This window comes from Uranotaenia lowii, chromosome 3, assembly GCF_029784155.1.
Source record: "Uranotaenia lowii strain MFRU-FL chromosome 3, ASM2978415v1, whole genome shotgun sequence".
In the NCBI taxonomy this organism is placed as follows: domain Eukaryota; kingdom Metazoa; phylum Arthropoda; class Insecta; order Diptera; family Culicidae; genus Uranotaenia; species Uranotaenia lowii.
The window spans coordinates 89,239,108-89,260,859 of record NC_073693.1 but is presented as its reverse complement, the minus strand read 5'-3'; the positions used below and the strand labels follow the sequence as shown (position 1 = coordinate 89,260,859).

Here is a 21,752-nt window from a genome sequence, read left to right as displayed (position 1 = left end):
AATCTTTGGAATTCTAGAAAACTCCATAAAATGCAGTTATCCATTCAAATAATTCGTAGAATCATTACTATTCATTTTTACACAGTAAATTTTTAGAAATAATCTTGTTTTTTTTTCTAAACACAAGTGGTGCTATTCTTATTTCGCACCCTTTTTCCATAGTTTTGGTTCTCAACGCCAATTGCAACGTCCAAAAAAAGTAAACTTATGATTGATTTATCCGTTAAACAATTCAAAACAATTTATAGAAGAAAATTTTGATGATTTTCATCCATTCATATTTCAACAAGCCAAACACATAGTGGTGCTATTCTTATTTCGCTCACTGTATTATACAAACCATCTCCGCCCGAACAACCCTCGGATACCAAATTTCACTTCAGCTCGACCGTCCGTTTGAACGTGATGGTGTTACAAAGAAAACGCCTCTATTTTTATGTGTTAGATTTAGACAAAATATTTTTATGGTTTAATTCATGAGCCATCAATCCAAATACAAATTGAACAACAATGTTTTACATTGAAATTTTTGAATAATAAACAAAACATTTGTTACTTCTTTTATCGTCCATATCTTATCTAAGTAATGTCGTTTTAGTAGGGACATCTTAGGGAAAGTTAGAAGAAATGAAAGATGGTGAAAATGAGCGGGTTTAATTTATTTAGAAGCATTATCATCGTATATTAAATTTTTTTTCAGCACGGGCCAAATACTATAAAGAGGTAGATACTGAAAAAAATGCATCTACCACCATACATTAGTAGGCCAAGTCTGGTTCGCCCCACAAGCAGGAAAATTGCAGTGCGAACCTCTTCATTAAATTAATTAATCGCTCCATAAAATTGTTAAGAAAATATTCGGAAATTTTACAAATTGTCTAACTGTCACCCTGAACACTCCGCAATTTGAAGATGTGTGTACTTTACAGATGGTGCCCCAAATTTGTATAGGAAATTCAAAACCTGTCATTTGGATAAAAATTATGTAGTTTTTCACGTAGCCGCTACGTGGAGATCACGGGAAGGGGTCGCTCAACGAGCCTAAAGTGTGTATGGGATTTTGAGACATTTTGTTCGGGAGGAACATGAAAATCCAGTTTTTCATGAATAACTTTGGTCCCCCTCAGCCGATCTCTTTAAAAAACGGATTTTCTTAAAGCCTTAACTATGACAAATATTTCATTCAATTCGACTTATGATAAAAAAGTTATTAGACCTCCAAAATGGGGTAACTTTTTTCAGGGTGATATTCATCACTGTTAATGCTGCGTAAAAATATGCAAGGCAGTGTCTCTCATTTAAAGTGATGAATATCACCCTTAAAAAGATAGCTATTTTTTGAGGCCGAATAACTTTTTTATCTTAACTCGAATCGATATGCATGTCTTGGGATGAAATATTTGTCATGGCTTTAAGAAAATTCTTTTTCAAAAGAAATCGGCCGAGGGGGACCAAAGTTATTTATGAAAAACTGGATTTTCATGTTCCTCCCGAACAAAATGTCTCAAAATCCCATACAAACTTTAGGCTCGTTGAGCAACCCCTTCCCGTGATCCGATCTGGCCTAAAATTGGCATGAGACCTTGTTCCTTTTCCAAATGTCGCGTCATTTGGGGCACTCTAGTGTACTTCTATTTGGATTTTGATAACAGATCTCTAGTCATTAAAATGGCATCCAAGCAAGAGAGGCTGTGAATCAAAATTTTGTACATGCGTCGTAAAAACCCATACTGCACGCACGCAGAAATAGCTAAATCGTTAAATGCTGTCAATTCAACCTTCACCAAAGTAATAAAAGTGTTTGGGGAATGTTTGTCGGCAACTAGGAAGCCTTGATCTGGAGGTTATCGAAGATCGGGAGCACAGTGATTCATATCTTCAAAAAGCTGGAGAAAAAGTCCAATTTTCAAGTAAACGACAACAAATTTCACTATTCAGGATTCGAATCTCAATATTGAAGGAGTGTTTTGATATAATAAGATATTTTCTAGAACTTTTAATACACCTTCCATGGAACAAACTTTTAAAATATCTATACCAAAGTGGTATATTATAATCTATTATTAAGATTTTTATCGCCGATATAATTGTTGATTATATTATTTTAATGGCATTGCGGCGAGATGAACTTCTAAGGTAGAAATGTTTAAGTCATTAGGAAGAATATAGCTGGATAGATGAAGCGAGTGCGCTTCGTAGAGGAAGTGAAAAGGTGGTGAAGAATGTAAGCGGAGGGCAGTTTTGTGTAGAAAGCTCAAAACTGATCGGGTAAACTTTTGCTAGGCTCACTGACTGACTATGTAGAGGAGGCGAAGCAATCGCAGATCCCCTTCATAGTCAGCCTAGAGTGGCTTAGGTGTATTCTATATACAGCTAAGCCACTCTAGGCTGACTATGAAGGGGATCTGCGATTGCTTCGCCTCCTCTACATAGTCAGTCAGTGAGCCTAGCAAAAGTTTACCCGATCAGTTTTGAGCTTTCTACACAAAACTGCCCTCCGCTTACATTCTTCACCACCTTTTCACTTCCTCTACGAAGCGCACTCGCTTCATCTATCCAGCTATATTCTTCCTAATGACTTAAACATTTCTACCTTAGAAGTTCATCTCGCCGCAATGCCATTAAAATAATATAATCAATTATAATCTATTCTACAGTTTTGAGATGAAAAACATCCTCAATATCATGAAATTATAAAGTTTCACTTAGTTCAAAGCCCAAAATTTGATGATAGAAAAATCCGATTTACTCATTCTACTTTTCGGAACAAAAATATAAGTTGCGCTGCCAATAACCATGGCAAATTAAATACCGTAAACTGGGGGAACTTTGATCGCCGGGGTAACTTTGATCAACATGAAATTATTGCAGATAATAATCATTAACTAAGTAAAAAGAAATAATATTTTAAAATTGATAACTACTTTTAAAAGTCTAAAAATTGAGTAACAAATAAGTAAAATTTGGTTTTTATTAGGTGACTTATGATATTACTCAAAATGTTATTTTAAAATCTTCAAATATCTGGTTTTTCTAAGACTCACAAACAAACATCTCTCCTGATAAAATTTAAGCATTGAGGGAGAAATAGGTTGTTTTATGAGAAAATCCAACTTTTATCTTTGATAAGGTTCAGTTTGTGTTATTTTTATGGTCATTTGGTGATAACTTTTGGATATATAAAAACGGGGATTTTCTATGAGAAAGCTAAAATGGCTATGACCCTATCAAATGGTTCAATTTGGAAAAAAAAACATAGGAACAGTGCGAGAAACTAGGGAATTGCATGAAGGCAACATTTTATTTGTTTTGGAGGCCAAACAAAATTGAGAAATGTTTATAATTTTTACCCCTAGATGTATGCAGCAACATAATCCAGCTTTTGATTATAAATGTTTAAAAAAAAACCTTGAAAAAATTATTGAGTCCTATCAAAAATAACTGTATTGTAAATGTATTTGCTAAATGGCACCATAACAATAATTTTGAAGATGTTAAGGTACGTAAAAACCATAGTGATCAAAGTTACCCCGAAACTCGAAATCTGGTTTTGTAACAAACTTTTAATTATAACCACCAATGTCGTTAAATTTACTGCAATCAATGATGATTATTTGCACTCCTCACCTCAGCAAGTGTTTTAAAACTTTTAGAAATTACGAAAAGCAACCCCTTCCAAAATATTCAAAAATGAACGAAAAAAGTGATCAAAGTTCCCCCAGTTTACGGTACCATTGAAAAAGTGGAAGTCTCAACAAAAAAATATCTTAAAACCAAGAAAATTTTAAAGAGTAAATCCTACATTGAGTGCTTAAATACATAGGTTAATTCGCCATAAAACATCAATTTAATATCCATGCAACTAACCTTGAAGAATTTCGAAGCCCAAAATAATTTCAACAAAAATATTCACATATGATTGAAAAATATCAATTTTCCAGTTTGATGTTCTAAATCTGTTTTGAAAATTAAAAAAAACTTTTTTGTAGGGAAATGAATCCAACTGTAAGTCGAAATTTCAGGGACTGGACTAGATGAAAATTAATGTTGAAAAACATGCGAAAAAAAATCGCCTTGTCTCCCGGTAGGACTTGAACCCACATGTTGCGACTCTCCGGGGCCCATGTATTAACATTCTACCTGGCGTATGAAAGTTATACTGGTCGAGTGTCGTGTGTCGAGTGTCGTGGTGTAACGTTCATACGCCAGGTTGTCTCTTGTAGTAGAATTTTAATACATGGGCCCCGGAGAGGCGCAAGATGTGGGTTCAAGTCCTACCGGGAGACAAGGCAATTTTTTTCGCATGTATTTCAACATTAATTTTCAGCTAGTCTAGTCCCTGAAATTTCGACTAACAGTTGGATTCATTTCCCTACAAAAAAGTTTCGCTGACTGAATGCTTGATTCAACACCCATCTCTGGGTCACAGTTTAAAAATATTTAAAAAAAAACTATCATTGAAAAAAAAATTATAGTTTTTTTAATGTTTCGCATGTAATCTTAAATAAAAATAGCTTTTTATTAATTTTTGTCATTTTTTTTTAAATATTTTGAACCACTAGGAGCCGCAGGGACGATCAGAAGAGTGCCTAGCGCTTTCAGCAACTTTGAAATGTCGGGGGCGTTGGAAGAGCTCAGGGGACGGTGGGATCATTTAAAAATTCACATTTTCTCTAATTAAAAAACAACTTAGAATTGGAACGACAACGAGTTCGTTTGATACCCAACAATAAAACGACATTAAAGAACTCTAGTAGTCAAATTATAAAATTTGTCAATCAAAATTTAGATAGGCATTTTATCATTACTCTTTTCTCCAATTTCATAATTAGACCAGGGAATTAGAGGTTTTTTTCAATATGTTTCTAGAGGTCTGAAACAACATTTTTTTAATTTCATTTTGAGTTTCGTTATGCTACAATTGTTAGGTTATGTGTTGGCTTTTCGGTCTTCTTAAGTTAATTATAACACAACTAAAATATTCTTTATAAAACCTTTTCAAATCAAACTTTTAAAAAAAATCAAAAACTTGTGGTTTTTCTGCTATCGTTTAAATTTACAGCATTTTTTCTGAAATTATTTAAAAAATTTGCTCAGGGGGGCGTTGAGCTCGAAAAGTCAACAAAAGGGGCGGTGAGGGAAAAAAGTTTGAAAATTACTGATTTAAACTATCCCATTATCATTCAACTGTTTTCTCGGTGACGAGACTACAGATTGAATGTTCGTGGACTAACTTAGATTCATATTTTTGGAAGGTTCCAGACTTTGTCTAGGTTTTCTAGTCTCACAGATACAATGCTTTAGAAAATTAATGTAATCCTACAATGATTTTGAAAATTCAATTGAAAAAAAAATATAACTATTTCTGACATCACAAACGGACGTTATAAAGTTTTTGATATCTAAAATTTTTATTTTTTAACAATTTGAAGGCTGCAATCATGATTTCGGTTTGAATTTTTTTTTTTTAATTTCATCAAATCCCAACGAAAATCCAGACTTTCTGTTCAGTTCAGAAAACTACTGTTAATTTTTCTCAAAAGTTAAAATCACTTACAAACATCAAGAAAATTGACCATTGGTTTGAAACGTTTATTTTCAAAATCTTTGTACCATTCTACAGGTTTTTTTTTACGAAAAAGCGCAGAAATTATAAATTTATTTATTTTTTAAACGGATTTTTTAGCCTTGAATCTTAGAAATGAGAGCTGAGATAATGAAATTAAATGCATATTTGAATTCAGAATTCCAGGATCAGTCAAAATCAGCTCTTAAATTGTTTGCACCTCGGAAAAATTAAATTTTCTTGCCATGTTCGATCAGAAATTTATGCTTCATTGATTGATTTTTTTTACAAAATTTTAACAAAATTCACAACTTCGGAGGTGCAAAGGATGTTTGAGCTTATATAAAAAACATTGCAGTGATGATCCAAATATTCATTAATCATTTTTATTTCTATAAATTCTTGTTTTTAGAAAACTTTTATTATTTTTTTAACAAATTTGTGCAGTTTTTTGGAAAAAACTGTAGAACATCTATATATTAAAAAAGCAATTTCTGTATGTTTGTTTTTTTGTTTTTTTGTTTGTTTGTCCTCTATAGACTCAGCCGTCTTAAGAGCTAGATGTCTGAAATTTGGCATGGATGCTCATTTGGACCAGGAATGATGAACAATGTTTTCAAATTTTCGGAAGATCCCTTTTGAAGGGGGTCGTCCATACAAGACAAATATTGTTTTCGCGAAAATGACGTTAATTTTCGTCGGATTGTCTTGATAATTTGCACATGGGGGCTTTGGGTGACGAGCAATTGATTTCAGGTGTCAATTTTTTTTGTAAATGGTCATCCAAAGTGGTCGTCCATATTAACTGTTCTTTGTTTTTGCGATATTGACGTTAATATACATCGTATTCAGATCAAAATTGGTACATGATAGTTTTGAGTGACGTGCAATTGATTTGAGGTATCAAATTCAGTGTAAGGGGCTGGCAGAAGGGGTTGTCCATTTTCAGTATCTTAGTTATATTGACGTTTTTATACATCGGATTGGGGTGAAAATTTGCAAATAGAAGTTATTAGAGACAAACAACTGATTTCACTTATCCAAACTAAAATCAGGGGTCGGCCAAAGTGGTCGTCCATATTAACGATTCACTGTTGATGCGATATTGTCGTTATTATACATCGGATTCAGACGAAAATTGGTTCACGAGAGTTTTGAGAGATGAGCAATGGATTTCAGATATTAAATTCAGTGTAAGGGGCCGGCAAAGGGGGTCGTCCATACAAACCTTTCAATATTTTTGTAATATCGTCGTCATTTCACATCGGATTGGGATGAAAATTTGCACACGGTAGTTTTCAGGGACGAGCAACCGATTTCAGATGTCAAATGTTTTGCCAGGGGTTGACGAAATGGGTCGTCCATATAAATTAATTTTTCACTGTTTTTAGCAATATTGACGTTATTATACAATAGATTGCTTTTAAAATTTGCACACGGGAGTTTTGAGGGAAGGGCAATCGATTTCAGTCATCAAAGATTGTATAAGAGCCCCCGAAAGGGGTTTAGCTTTTTGGCAATAATTGCGTTGTTATGCAATGATCGATTCGAAATTTATACACGTGGTTTTTTGGCACGGTCAAAGGATTTCTGATTTCAAATTTAGTAGCAGACGACTGACAAAGTGATCGTCCAATATTTTTGCAATTATTACTTAACAATGAATTCAGAAGTGCATCTGGAAAATGCTTGGCAATTGGCTTTCATACAAACTGTTCATGACATATTCCAAATTGAAAGCGAAACGGAGTTCGTATGGGTTCAACTAGTTGCCAATATTTAAAAATAAGTTTTTAATACAAAAATCAACTTTTCCGAGGATAACGAGAGACTTTATTCTTAGAAAACAGTATTGAAGTATTTTTATAATTTTTTTTCCCAAATCTGTGAAATACGGGAATTTCGATGAAATTTTTAAACAAGATATAAACTAAATAGGGTAGCAGGGGCGCGCCAAACGAGGCGGTTAGACAAAGGAAAGCATGATCTGATGAACGTGGCATGTCCGAGAAAATTAGAAAACGGTTGCCATGGACAGAGTGAATTTCAGCAATTTCGGGAATAATGTACCTCAAGTTATGTCGTGAGACTGTAATCTATGAAAATAAAAATAAATCATAAATCTTTGGTATTTTTAAAACAATGAGTGAAATAATTCCGCAGTCTTCACGAAGTTGTTATATGATTTAAAATCGAACTGAACATAGTTCCTAAAATTCACACGGTCCTTGGCAACCGTTGTTCAATTTAAATAGTAAAATGATTTATAATCAGCTTCCAGTTTTCATGTAAGTTAAATAGTTTATCAGTTATCAACAATTGATAATACGCAAAAAGGACCAGTTTTAAAATTTCCACATGCCATATCCCCAAAACTAGCCCTGGTAGCAAAATCTGAAAATATTTTGAATACAAGAAGACCAAATCTTTCAAAATCAGTTTTTGAATCTTAGACACAAAAATGCTGTGACCCTGTGCTATTTCTTTAAAATTGTTTTAAAAAATTGGAAATAATGTGTCCTTTGAGGAACAAAAAAATCATTTTATTCATACATTCCTCGTTGCAAATACTATTTGAAACGATGGGTTGAAATTTCATTTAATTCGTTTCAGATGAATGAGAGCTTAAAATTCAAAAGCCATCCAATGACGTGCAAGATGAGAAGTTAGATTGCTTGTAGTTTATATCGAAAAAACGCCGTTTAAATATCATCTGAACCGAAGATTACCATCGGTTGAAGAGGTTATACTGTTTTTTTACAAATTAAACTATAATTAAGACAGTTTTTGAAAAATCAGGACGGCTTCTCAAAAATCAGGACAAATCCTGAAAAATCAGGACACCTCTGGCATCTTTGGTTCGAAGAGCAGCGTCGTTTCTCGTGAACGTACCAAGAATAAACTGTGCTTGGTCTCAGATTTATCCTCAACACAATGAGCAATATATTTGTCGGGGGCATAGATGCCACACTTAACGATTTTTCGGTATTCATATGAGGAGTTATATACCGAATACCGATTCTTGGCAACACCTACCGATTTCATACCGATTTTTTAAAATTTCGTTTTGACTTTTCAAAACATAGCTATAACTTTCGTTTTGTTTTTTTTTTTTTTTTAATTTTGAACCTATATAATTCTAGTCCCTATTTAGCTAGCAAGTCTCAGGGTATTCGAAAGCATCTTTGTCTTCTATGCCAACTCTCTCGAGATCGAATTTTGATGATCAAATAACATGGTAGATTAGGGACTATAGCAGTTCAAGACATAAATAGATCATGTCTTAAAGTTGTTTGTTAAAAATTTAGGAATTTAGGATAAGTGTACGCTCTTAATAAATAGCACAAGTCCAAAAAATATAAAAAACTCCGATGTTTTTAGATAACTTTTAAAAACTGATAAAAATATTTTTAAAATTTGTGCGCTGTTTTGGCAAAGCTCTAAAATATTACAAATATTTTAAAAATAAAGAGTTTCACACAACAATCATCATTCCAGGAGACCACGAGTAATATTGATTTCAAAGAAAAAAGTCATGGAAGTTTTGATTTGGTTATTTTTTTTCTACACCGCAAAAAATGGGAATATTGGCGAAATTTAAAAGAAATTTTAATCAGGATCGAATTTCTGATATTTAAAAAAAATCAATAAGTCAAATAGTTTCGCAGTCTTCAACAAAGTTGTTAAATGAGTCAACATCTAAAATATCAAATACTCAATAACTTTCTTGAATGATGGGAGAAATAGCTATAATCTTATCTATTCCATATTTTAAAAATTGTAGAAATTAATTTTTCATCAACGTCGCGTTTCTGAAACAAAACCATCCAGGCAAGATCTGGATCCATTAATGTAGAAGAAAGAATGATTCAAAATCAGCACCAAAAATTCTGTTTCTCTGTGTAGTATTGAGTATGACAATACTAAATGATAACACTGAGTAACAAAAAAAGATTTTTTGAAAATAGTCCAGGGTTTTCCAACTGAATTAGACTAATACTGACGCCCTGAGTCCGAAAATGACCATGGTTTTGTTCAATCAGGTCAGGATATTAGAATACTGTATCTCAAAAAGTACAGCAAAATCAATGTCATATTCTAACTCAGGTCACAAAAATTAGTCTAAATCAGCTGAGAAACCCCAGACTATTTTTTGGCTGTGACCCAGTGTAATAGTGTTTAGAGTGAGTAACACTATAAAGTCGCAGTGGACTGTCTTTTAAACAGAAAATATCATGTTTTAAATCGTGATATCTGCAAAATAGCCTTTTTTCTAATATTATTTTAATGAAGATTTTTGAAATTTTCACACCGAATATCGATTTTCTCAGACTTAAAAATACCGATTTTAATGTAGCATCGCTGGTCCCCGCACAGCTTGACAGGCAGACAAAAAAAATTGCACTCTCTTTCACTGGACAAGCCGATCTGAGGAGTTTTGCCATCCATGGCTCTGGGTGCGCTTTATGCCCTTATCTCCCCTACTCGTTTTTTGAGAAATATTTTGTTATAGCTTAAGATTGTTAAAGTATAAAGAACAACTAAAGCGTTTGAAGTTTTTCGGAAAATATGAAGTTTCCGGTTTTCCGAAGTTTGACCCATTTATTTGGAAAAATAAGTTTCAATATTTTTTGTGATTTGAAGTGGATTTATTTTTTTGTGCTTTTGCTTTGAGTTATTTAACCAAAAAGAAACCTAGAATACAGGTTTTTATTCAATTCCATTGACTTGATCAAACCTGGGCTACGATTTGTTTTATCGTGGAGGGTTCACATAATATAATCAATGTATCATTGATCGTTTACTAAATTTTCTTTTTCGAATCACGATTCGAAAGCTTTTAAAATTTCAAGCTGACATCAAGACCATAAAAAGTAAACTTTTGGAATACTTTTGACTTTAAAGTTTTAAAATTATCTTCAAAAATCCATCAAAAATTGTTAAAAGATAATTTTGAAAAATATTCATTTTAATTTGAATTTAACTTTAGCCTGTGAGAATGCCTATCAATTTTCTAATATTGATTTTTTCTTTTTTTTCCAGGTAAGTGCTGAGTATTTTGTGGACGATTCCGTGTTAAGTATAATTTTTAATATTTGTTTTTGGAAGAGTGAACCAGGACCATTGTGGGGTTCGGTATAGTATTTACATAATTTGCAATTTGCAGTCACTGTACACAACTAAAATCAAGCCATTTACAATAGCCAAGGAAGGAATATTGTGTTTTTTTTCATGCACATATGCTGCTTACTTGTCACACGTCTTCAATGTGAAGAAACTTGCTTCCAAGAACCAAAACATTCTGTCCAGATCTATCGTTAGTTGTGACGGTCATCGAACCTAGACGCTCCCGATTCACAGAAGCGCCCAGCTGTCATCGTCTTCGTCTTCATCGTCATCATAGTCTTGATGGTGTTCTCGTATGTGATTGAACCAAACCGTACCTGATTCCGGTGAAACACTGCGCACCACCTCGGGGGTTATTCCGGTCGGATGGGATGCCGTTCCGCCGAACCGGAGCTGCGGGGTTGGTCGGATGGAGAATCGCGTCGGAAGCGAAGAGGATAGCCGCTGCTGGTTGACGATGGCGGTCCAGGGTTGCGGCGTTACGACGTAGACCTTTTCTTTGGTGTGCGGTGAGATGGCGATTTTGACTTGGTGCCAGCTGTCCCGGCCCTTGTAGCGGGTTCGGAGGGAGGGGAGCATAGTGGTGGTCAGGAATTCGAGGGGGATAGCTTTTGTGACTCGATGTAGGGGGATCGAGCTCGTTTTGAGCATGTAGTCGGCGCTGGAGTATTGCTGCTCGGTCCAGGTGTCAATGCGACGTTGAAGGAGGAGTGGGTCGATGTCCCACTCGTTGCGCTCGTAGATGGGGATCGAGGTGGTTTCGAAGCTTTCCGTAGTGGGTGTTGTGGGTCTAGGGGTTGTGGTAGTTGGAGGGGGTAAGGTTCTTGGAGTTGTTGTAGTTGTTGGAGGCGGCGTTGATGTTGTGGTTGAAGTTGTTGTGGAAGGAGGGAATGTCGTTCGACGGTAGATTATTGGAGGACGAGGTCGAGTGATGTACTCGGGCTGTTCAAAAGCTTTCGGGGGTTTGGTAATTATTTTGGTGGTTCGAAGGAGTTGGGCTAGAGTCGTTCTGGGGGAAAACATTTGATTGGTAGGGGTAACACGAGGACGAGTAATGTTGACGTATTGGGGAGTGAATTTAGATGGGTGAGCCATGACAATAGTCGGACGAACAGTGCGAGGTGGTGTAGTTGTGGTTTGTTCAATCCGGTGATCGGCACTGAGACCGGTCAGATTGAAAACAGGTGGAAGTGGTGTCATCTTGGGAATCCTGAGGGTGAATGGCTTCGATTCCTTTGAGACTTTAACCGGTTCAACCTTTTTGGTCTTGGTTGGTTTTTCTGGGACTGTAGTTGGTGGTCGGGAGAAGGGTCTAGTAGTTTCCTTCCGTAGGATGTCTCTGAGGTTGGTTGTCGAATGGAAGTACTTCATAGATTCACGAGTCACAAAGTGCGGTATCGGAGGCTGAGGTGTTGTGGTAGTTTCCGATGTAAGAGTTACGATATTCGATTCCTCAGGGGTGCGTTCAAAATCATCGTCGTCCTTCGGTTTGAAGGGTTCCGGTTTCTTGTACGTATTGTATGGTATGATAATTTGTATTTGTTTAGGTTTCTTGGTGGAAGTTATGTTCCGATAGCCACCAATAGCGGCCGTGATAGTTGAAGGATACGTTGACCTGGTTGCTGGCATAGTTGTTATCGTATACGGAATAGGAGTAGTGATTTCAGCTGGCGGTTCTTCGGTAGAAAACTTCTTCAATGTTGTTGGACGGAAACCTTCATCTTGGAAGGTAGTATAAATCGGAATCCCTTTTGTGGAAGAAGCTGGTGTAGACACTGCCACTGGCATGCTCTCTTCAGAATCATTATCTTCCTCCTCGTCGCTGAGAAGGTTATTAAAATGACCACCCACAGGGCGTTGTTCCTCTATTTGACTGTAATGTCGTTCAAAATTCTCCCTACCTGAATTGCTCAGCGGAGCTGTCGTTTGAAGATTGGCTGAGTAGATGATTTGAACTCCGTTACCAAGCTCTCCAGAATCTGTTGGAGGAGGTGGCGTCGTCGGCCTTTCAGTGGTAGAAGTCCTAGATGAATAGTAGCGAGTCTTCGGAACAACACTGGTTACCTCCACCGGAAATGTTACCGTGACTCCAGTGATACGATCGTCGTCTTCCTCCGAAGATTCAACGTAATCGTCCTCATCCTCCTCCACAAGCTGATTCGAGCGGGTTCGCGTAACGTTTCGGATCTCGGATGCCGCCGGCTTCGAGTCCTCGCTGGTGTACCGGACCGTCGTGTAGTGGGTGGACGATGAAGACGCTACCTGTTCGACGTCGAAGATGGAGTGGTTGATATTATTATTGTTATCGGAGGGATCATTGGAGGGATTGTTGTTGTCATTGTATCGGATGTAGCTGTCGGACATCGATTTGGAGGATTGGGGATACCCGTGACCCAGCTCCACGACGTTGTCCCGGGCCTTGTGCGGTCGATAGAATTTGTACGGGTCGGTGTGGAAGGAGGTCGCCGTATAGAGCGGTGGAACGGGCGTCGCACTCAGGTTAGGGAGGGTTATCGAAGTCTGAGGTGAATGCTCGTTTTGTATCGGGAGGATCTTGGCTGGTGGATGGTAGTCTTTGTTGGTGAAGTAAGATGCTGAAACTTGTCGAAAAGTTATCGGTGGGAATGCAGTTACAGGTTGGTCTGGATTTCGGGTCACGTAGTGAGCTTGAGTTGGAGCTGCTGATTGGACTTGGGGTGCTGGTTGAGAAGGTTGAGGGTGTGGGTCTGGTGTGGTACTGACCTTGAGTTGTGCAAGCTGCTGTTGGAGTTGCTGCTGTTGAAGCTGTAGCTGTTGCAGCTGCAGGGTCTGAAGCTGCTGTTGATGCTGCTGCAGTTGTTGTTGCAAGACGTTGGAACCACCTGGTGCAGCTGTGATAATTGCTGGTTCACGATTGGCACTTGCTGCCGGATACGGTGCAACGTTCTGAACTTGGCCCTTAGGCTTCAACTCAAGTTTTATTGGTTTCTGAGTCGGTGGAGGTATTGTGTTTGGAGCATATCCGTTAGCTGGAGATTGACTACCAGGAAAAACTCCTGGAGGAGGTCCCACAGGAACCCATGGCACATTATTGCAAGGATGATAATCGAAGTCTTTGAACACATCTACTCCAGGAACTGGTACCGGACCTCCAGGTGATGCCGTTGTAAACTCCGTATCTCGTATCAAACTCGGTTGAACTACGGGCTGGGAAGGTTTCAATATCCGTGGGTCCTGTTGGGAACCTATGATTTGCTTCTGTAGCGTCGAAGGTGGATAGGGACCACTTTGTTGCTGTATTGGGGCATTTGCTACATGTCCCCCCACTGGATTCACTTGGAAAGATTGACTCACAGAAAAGCTCGTTCCACCACTTCCTTGACCACTCTGGTAGTTGATTGGAACAAATCCGCCACTCGACTGGGGGCTGTTGAACCCTGGAGGCCCATAAATGGTACTCACCAGCCCAGCTCTGCTACCATTTCTGTACTGTTCGTTTTGTAGTAGCTGTGGTTGTTGAACAGGAGGTGGAATTGCAGGTTGTTGAGGCCGAAGCTGCTGTTGAAGCTGTATTTGTTGCAGCAGCTGAACCTGTTGCTGTAGCTGTTGAAGCTGCTGCTGTTGCTGAGGTTGGGTTGGTGGATAACTTGGCTGCACTGGTTGTGGTCTTGGAGGAGCTGGGGGTGGCACTGGCTGTGGTTGGTACGATTGTTGTTGTTGTTGTTGATACGACTGCTGCGGTCTATTACTGCTGCTATCGTCTCCAAAAATGTTCAACCAACTTGTCAATCGATTCCAAATGCTTGGCGCTGGTGTCGTTTGAGGCCTCGGATACTGATACGGCCTCTGTTGCTGCTGTACTTGCTGAATTGGCTGTTGCTGTCCTCCTTCCGTTGCGGGAGCGCTGTTGTAATTATAGTTCGGATTGTAGTTGTTCTGGTAGTTTCCATTCTGAGGCTGTTGTTGTGGTTGAAACTGCTGCTGATACTGTGGCTCCGAACTAATTAAACTTAAATCGTTCAATATCATCAGCAGGAGAAATATCCGCCAAACATGCTGAAAAAAGACAAACAAAAGAAAGAGAAAAACCATCATTAATTAGGATTTATTTTTAAAGTAAGTGCGGTGAAAACAATAATCACCAAATAAATGGCCACCCCCAACCTAAAAAGAAAAGAAAAAACGCTTTCGAGTCGTCGCGATCATTGCTAATGAACGATGAAAACACGCCACAAAGCATAAATTGATCCGATTATTCTCTCGCCGCCAATCGCCAAAGTAGGTACCACTTGAGCACTCAAACGATGATGACGGTCGGCCAGCCGGCTGATGCTGGGCATCTGAATTTCTTTCATCGATTTTTTTTTTGAGCCGAATTCGAATTTGCTACTTGCTTCTATGTACGTTCTTCTCCATTCGTCAATGATGCAATGTACGCACATAACCTAATGGTCGAGATTTGGAGGTTTCGGTGGCTTTTGGCTGTTGTTGGAGAGATTTGCGTGCGCGCCAAATTGCGGGCAGCAATAGCAGCATATGCGCTTGATGGAGAAGGCCCAATTTTGTTGGTACCTATAGTCATATTATTGGAATGCAGTAGGTAACACGGTAACCGTGATTTTTCGAACAGTCGAAATTGTGTAACTCTTCTGAGTGCGGAAGGCTTTTAGGCGCCAGTTTCGAACTCAGTGATAATTATGCTCGTCCATCAGAAGTATAAAGCTTGAATATAGAAGCCAATTGCAAATTGAAAACAATTAAACCTGCTTTGCAACTACACATTTGCAATTTGCGTTTTAAAACTTTTGACAATAAATATGGGATATTCAAAGCGTGTATTTTAAATTTTGATATTTTTCATTTGAGATTCATTTATTTTTTTATCTATCAGCAACTCAAATTTGGAATACTAATTTCACAATAAAGATCTTGTGGATTATTCTCGACCTCAAAATCGAGAAGCATCAAACAAAATTCTTAAAGTCTACTCATAATTGTCTTCCATTTGTGTATATTGAAGTTACCCGCTATATGGAGAGTTTTCAGAGCCAAAACTTCACTGGCTCTTATTTCCTAATAATGATCCCCTTATCAAGGTTATAATCTTTGCAAGATTTTGTAGTGAGGCAGTGTTTAGTTAGATAAAATTTAAGATAAATAACACAATATTTAAATAGTTAATAAATGGGAACCTTTTTTTTCCTATGAACGCATCCACCGAATCAGAGTTGACAGTTGTCGAGACGACTCTAGCTGCTGGCCCCTCTCAGATGTACTCAAGAGAAATCGTAAACGGTAGAGTTCTTGACTTAACTACATGTTGTTTTACTCGACTACTTTGAAGAAAATGCTGTAAGAAAGACGAATTCAGAAGTTGTAATTTTTTCCTTGTAATGGAAATACTAGCATCCATAGATTGGTTACAGCTTATTGGCAGCCTCTGCTCCGATGAAGCTGTCTCGATTTTCTTCGAAAAGTTGCTATTTAAGAATAGTTGCGCTTCACACTCCAAAGAAACGACCTTTACAACATCATTCGTACGAGCAACCTTGGTGAAACGCCGACCATCTACGTTTAAAAAGCAGACTACACATAATACGCAAATGATACTCCTTGAATAAAACAGCAGCAAACAAAGCCGCTCTAGCATCAACGGAATGTGATTACTCAGCATTACGCTGCACTCTTTTAAGGAGATACATCAATGATATGGGGAGGGAAGTGAAAAGCAATCCTTCTGAATTCTGGAAATTTATCAAGTCTCGACGTCGCACAGTGGGGCAGACCTGACCAATCGATGGTCAAAACCTCATAACTTTTTTAAATGAAATCCTACTGGTTTGAAGTCTTCTGAAAAGTTGTTCATCTGATCAAAATCTTTAATTTGATGTAGTTTTTTTTCATCTGGGTGTTGTAAAATTTGATCTAGATAACTTTGTTCAGCAGATTTTCCTTATCAACTTGAAAGCTACTCAGTCGATCGGCGTGAAAATGATCATGTAAGGGTTTTTAGGACCGTTAATAAGTTAAATGATGCTCTAAGATCCCTCCCCTCACAAGAAGGGGGGCCCCATACAAATGTTACCTGAATATCTACAAAACTCTTGAATAAATAATGCAAATGGACCCAAATTTGTCAAGAAAGAAATGCATGTTATTTTAACGCTAGTTTGAGACCAATCTCTTTTCTGGAAGAAGAAAATTTCATAGAAATGGTACCAAATTTCTACATTTCAAAAAACTAACTAAGCAACCACAAAACATCTAACAACTGGTAGGAACCTGACAAGGAACAAACAAGCAAATTGCACCAAATTTAACCGAATTTGACCTCTGAGGATTTCGGGATACGACGAATCGCTTATTATGATGGCTCAAAACTCATTCCATCTATGAAATTAATGCTTCTATACAAATTAAATATGAAAAATATGAACGGAATTTTATTCTAAGGGTCATGTCAGTGTGATCAGTGGTAATAGAACAAATAAGTTCAGATAATAAAGCCATAAACTCATATTGGTACCTTATATAAGTAGCAAATGGATCAAGTAGGCTGTTACTCAATATGACAGCAAAAAACATGGTTGCATTGTTTTTTTTTATAAAATCCAAACATTCAGTGTGTGAAAATTTATATTTTATTTTTGAGTAAAACTTCAAAATCTCTACATTTTACAGAAAAAATTGTTGAATAAAAGTTAGTTAACAGATAGGTACTAAACATCTGACCGAAAAGGATTTGAGAAGGTTATAGAAAGTTCATATTCCAAAGAATCTGATCTGCTTGTCTGTAGATAAATATAACTTTTAAAAACCGATAAAGTATTATCATACTAAGAGGAAAATAAATTTCGAAAAAAAAAATAAATTTTAAAATTTCAAATTCGATTGAGTTCAAGTTTTTCTAGCAAAACCATTATCAAAATCAATTCCACAAGTACGATAATTGTCCAAAAACAAGTTTCACCAAAACGTGAATAACTTTTGAATAGGCAAAAAGTGGCAACTACTTTTTGTTTTGTCGGATAGCTGAGACTTTCATTTAAATGTTCGAGTAGAAATGAGAGTGGGGTAACGTGGGGTAACATGATTTCCAGATGTCCCAATATGATGAAAATTCGTAATTTTTTAACATTATACGTTTATGCTCGTAAAACAAATAACGATTTTTTTTTCAGTTCTTCAACCTCAGATAAATAAATTTCATATTATTCTAAACACATACATGTTAATTTTTTTTTATTTCTTCAAGAAATAAAATTTTAGTGGAGTATTGAAAATATTTTTTTGTTTTTGCGATAAAATCCAACAGCATCATACCCCAACTTCACCTACGTGAATAATTGTATGAAACAACGAATTTTAAGTTTTGTTTCACAGATTTGTGATCGGTGTAATGTCCAGTTTCTGAAAAGCATAAATTTATGATGAATTTTTGAAATTTACAAAAAGGGGTTTTGGCCAAGCTTTCATAGGTCCTGCCCCACTGTGCGTCGTCGTACCAGCAGCTTTCCATCGCTAGTAGGTATCATTTTATGAGCGCTCTTCTGATACTGTCTGTGAGTCTGCAAACCTTTTTGCAGATTTTTCTAGAGCGATTATTCAGCACAAATGCCACCTGCTACCAACGAAAACTGCGAAACACTGCCTGCATTTGACATCAACCTTCCTCAGCCGCTTCAAACCCAGTTCGAAGGCCTGACAGCTCTGAAAACTATCAATCCGTCGAAAGGACCAGACCCAGATGTCATACCGCCGTGTCTAATAGTGGGTATTGCGGAATCACTTGCCGAACCATTGCGAATCATCTTCAATCGATAACTTAACGAAGTTTTTTCCTCTAGCATTTGGAAGACGGCCGCTATAACACCAATACACAAATCGAGAAACAGTCATATCGTGGAGAACTACAGACCTATCTCGATTGTCTGTTGCTTGTCAAAAGTATTTGGGTCAATAATCTACTAGAGACTTTATAACGCTGCATAATATCTGATCACCAACATGATTTCACGAATAAAAGATCAACGTTCTCGAATCTGAAGAGCTACTCTGCCACACTCCTTACTGCTGTCAGCTAGAAGTAACAATTAGACAATTTGAGGCACTCTAACGAGCATTCATGAAAATTCCAGTTCTCTAATTCTCAAGACGGTTGAACCTATTCATCAGTCTTTGAAAGCTGTTCGGACTTATGTTCATGCCAAAGGGAAGCCATTGATACTCAAAATTGTGTTCTACATAGACTACACATTGTCTATGCATAGTTTATTTTCTTGTTCTTCAGGCGTAGCGGGTGAAACATGGTGTTGAAGCCAAAATTTCTGAGGTCATTAAAGGATAAAACGATCGCAAAACTAGCAGCGGTGAGTTACGTGCCTTCATTAACATTTCGTCGCCAATCACAAAAAACCAATATTAATTCTTAAATTTTTATCCTCTTCAGTTTGAGCTGTTCGAGAATTGAGCCACTTCGTGGCTCTGAAGTACACTATTTCGAAAATAAAAACAATCAAACTGACCACAATGCCAAAAACCGACAGCTGCCACACGATACGGAAATTACTCATCGATAATGGTTTCAGAGCGTTCTCTTCCTGGCCCTCATTGTGGACCGTTTCGTAGGTCCAGTCTAAAAAGTGAAACAATTTGCCTTCAGCGAACGCGTCAGTGTAGCGTTGAATCAAACGATTTAATGGAAATACTCGGGATCGAGTCGGCTGCTGCAGCAACATCGGTATCTGGTGCGATCGAACTTTGCTTGTTCTTAGCCATAAACGGAAATAGATGCTGTGGAAAAATCTTATTCCCGTGCATGAATCACTGTAACAAGTTCGAAGGCCTTTTGGGGTAGCGTTTAGATTTTCGATGGTAAGCATCCAGTCTGGACTGGTGTGTTTAAACCCATCTTTGCTGTAGGCATACATATAGCAGGTGTCATTTATGAGCTGCATCGTGTCCAGTTCCGGGAATTTGGACGGTTTGAAAATAAGTGCCACTAGCTCCGATTCGTAGCTAGTCATCAGAACTATACTTACAACGAGAAAGAGGTTGACCAGATGCCTTTCCAACGATTCCTTAAACTCACTTCTAGGTGAGTTCAACAACGCTTGAACGATCATGAAGATAAGGTCTCCAATCCTCATTCGTTTATTCTGTACGATTCGCAGCATGATCACGATCGATGAAGAGCTTACCAGTATCATAATCCAGCACCATGCATCAAACGGTGCAACCAAGGCGTACTCCAGACCTTTGGTTTCAGCTCTTTCGACGAGGTAACAAGTTTGATAGTAAACTCTGTTCATATTGATTATTGGAGTAGAGTAGGAAATAAGTGGTATCGCCGAAACTATCGGATCGAAGTACGAAAAATTGAATCGATGACAAATGGTTTGCCAAATAACCTCGGAGTATCTTGGGTTCGCATTCTCAGGATACCGCATAACGAGAAAATCTTTATTTTCAAACTTATCACTCTCCCGTACGTCAACGGAAACAGTTTGGTTCATTGTTGCTCGTAAAGACCCAACTTTAAAGTATCTCGAAAAATATCTCGATTTGAACACTTCGATGTAAACCGTATCGTATGCCATGTTAATCATATATGAAAACAACCAGTCTGTGCGAGATAATGGGCGCTTTACAATCACCAATAACTTCGATGCCAGCGTGATGTTTTCGAGTTGATTATTCTGTAAATTTGTGAGAACACGAGGTGAATGAACAGGTTGAATCACATACAAGATTTGAACGCTTACCAATGCCACGGAGTCTTCTCCGAAGATGAGAATGCAATCGACCGCCAGCGTTTGACCAAGCTTCAGAAGAGTTTCGCCAAACGCTACGGTTCGAGGGGAATTTTCCTTCAGGAGCGTGTGCTCGAAAAGTCCATCTTCTCCAGCATCGTCGGACTCCAGCGATCCGTACAGATACCGAGTGGCTTCCGGACAAAACCATCGTTTATTTTGAATAATGAAATCGATCAACCATGATTGTTCGTAGCCGTTCACCGACAGTGGGATTAGGAACGAAATTATAACAATCCAACGCGACACAAGCATTGTGTTGTGACTAGGGACGGTAGGTTGCGATTTTATAGTTTAGTGGTAATGCAAAACATTTTTTTCAATATTACTTATTTTAACAACCGGTTCATCGAAAAGCTTTCTTTTAAATTTACCATGGCACAACAATAACTCTGGATCAGTACAGCTTAAGCACTGCTATTTTGTAGCAAATTATAACAACAAATTATTGTGTGTGGACGTAACTAGGAAAATACAATGCTTCTAGACGAATTATGTGCGTCACTTTAAAGGTGCATTCTAAAAGTGCGACTCAAAACGATTAAGGAGATATCGGCTCCGTACTGCCATTTAGATCCCCCACTATCATACACTACCGGAAACATGGCAATGTTCTTTCGTTAGCAATCGTTCAAGAGTTGGTTTAACGATTATTTTTTTTATGATTAACGCATAACAAATGAGTGAACGTGCATCTTTAATCCGTTTGGACCGATATTTAGGCCAAACGATAAACACTTCTGTTGGAAAATACCCTCTTTCGCAATACTATTTATTCAATTGATTTTTCTGTAGAGATAGTTGTTCAAACCAAGCCACAATATCGAGAATACTAGAGAACATAGCCGTTATTGCAATATCCAAGGTTCAAGAGGTTGTAACCCAGCCATGATAGTTTTCATCATTCTTTTAAAACTGTTCGGACCGATGTTTTGGCCAAACGGCAACCCAGCAAACATGAAATCACATAAGAATTGATAGCTCAAGTCGTTAAGAATGTTGAAGCGAATCGCAATTCTTACCCAAGTAACAGTCGTAAAAATGGTTACTTGAAATCGCTATCAATAGTATAAATTGGAAAGAAGTTTGCCATGTTCGCCGATACAGAAGACATTTTCGTTCAGTTGGTTCTCCCGTGCGAGATTCAAGTCAGCGATGCCACACATACAGATTTTCCGGTATTTATACCGATTTTTATACTGGTGTGTGTGTTGAATATCGATTTTTGGAGCAACATACCGATTTTATACCGATTTTTGACAAATTTG

General features: G+C 37.5%; 2 protein-coding genes across 4 annotated transcripts in view; one reads left to right on the top strand and one right to left on the bottom strand.

The window, feature by feature from the left end:
- The window catches only part of LOC129752781 (high affinity cAMP-specific and IBMX-insensitive 3',5'-cyclic phosphodiesterase 8), a 326,911-nt gene that overhangs the window by 38,902 nt on the left and 266,257 nt on the right, over positions 1-21,752 (top strand). The window lies entirely within an intron of this gene.
- Positions 1-21,752, bottom strand: part of LOC129752780 (mucin-2-like) — a 110,698-nt gene that overhangs the window by 8,035 nt on the left and 80,911 nt on the right. Inside the window, exons 2-3 of one of the 2 annotated variants that reach the window (XM_055748551.1) lie at positions 13,436-14,728; positions 11,011-12,955 (exon numbers count right to left, since the gene is read on the bottom strand). In XM_055748551.1, coding sequence (XP_055604526.1) covers positions 11,011-12,955; positions 13,436-14,728 — 3,238 coding nt within the window. Of the gene's footprint in view, positions 1-11,010; positions 14,729-21,752 lie in introns of both variants that reach the window. The other variant, XM_055748550.1, reaches the window with a different exon arrangement.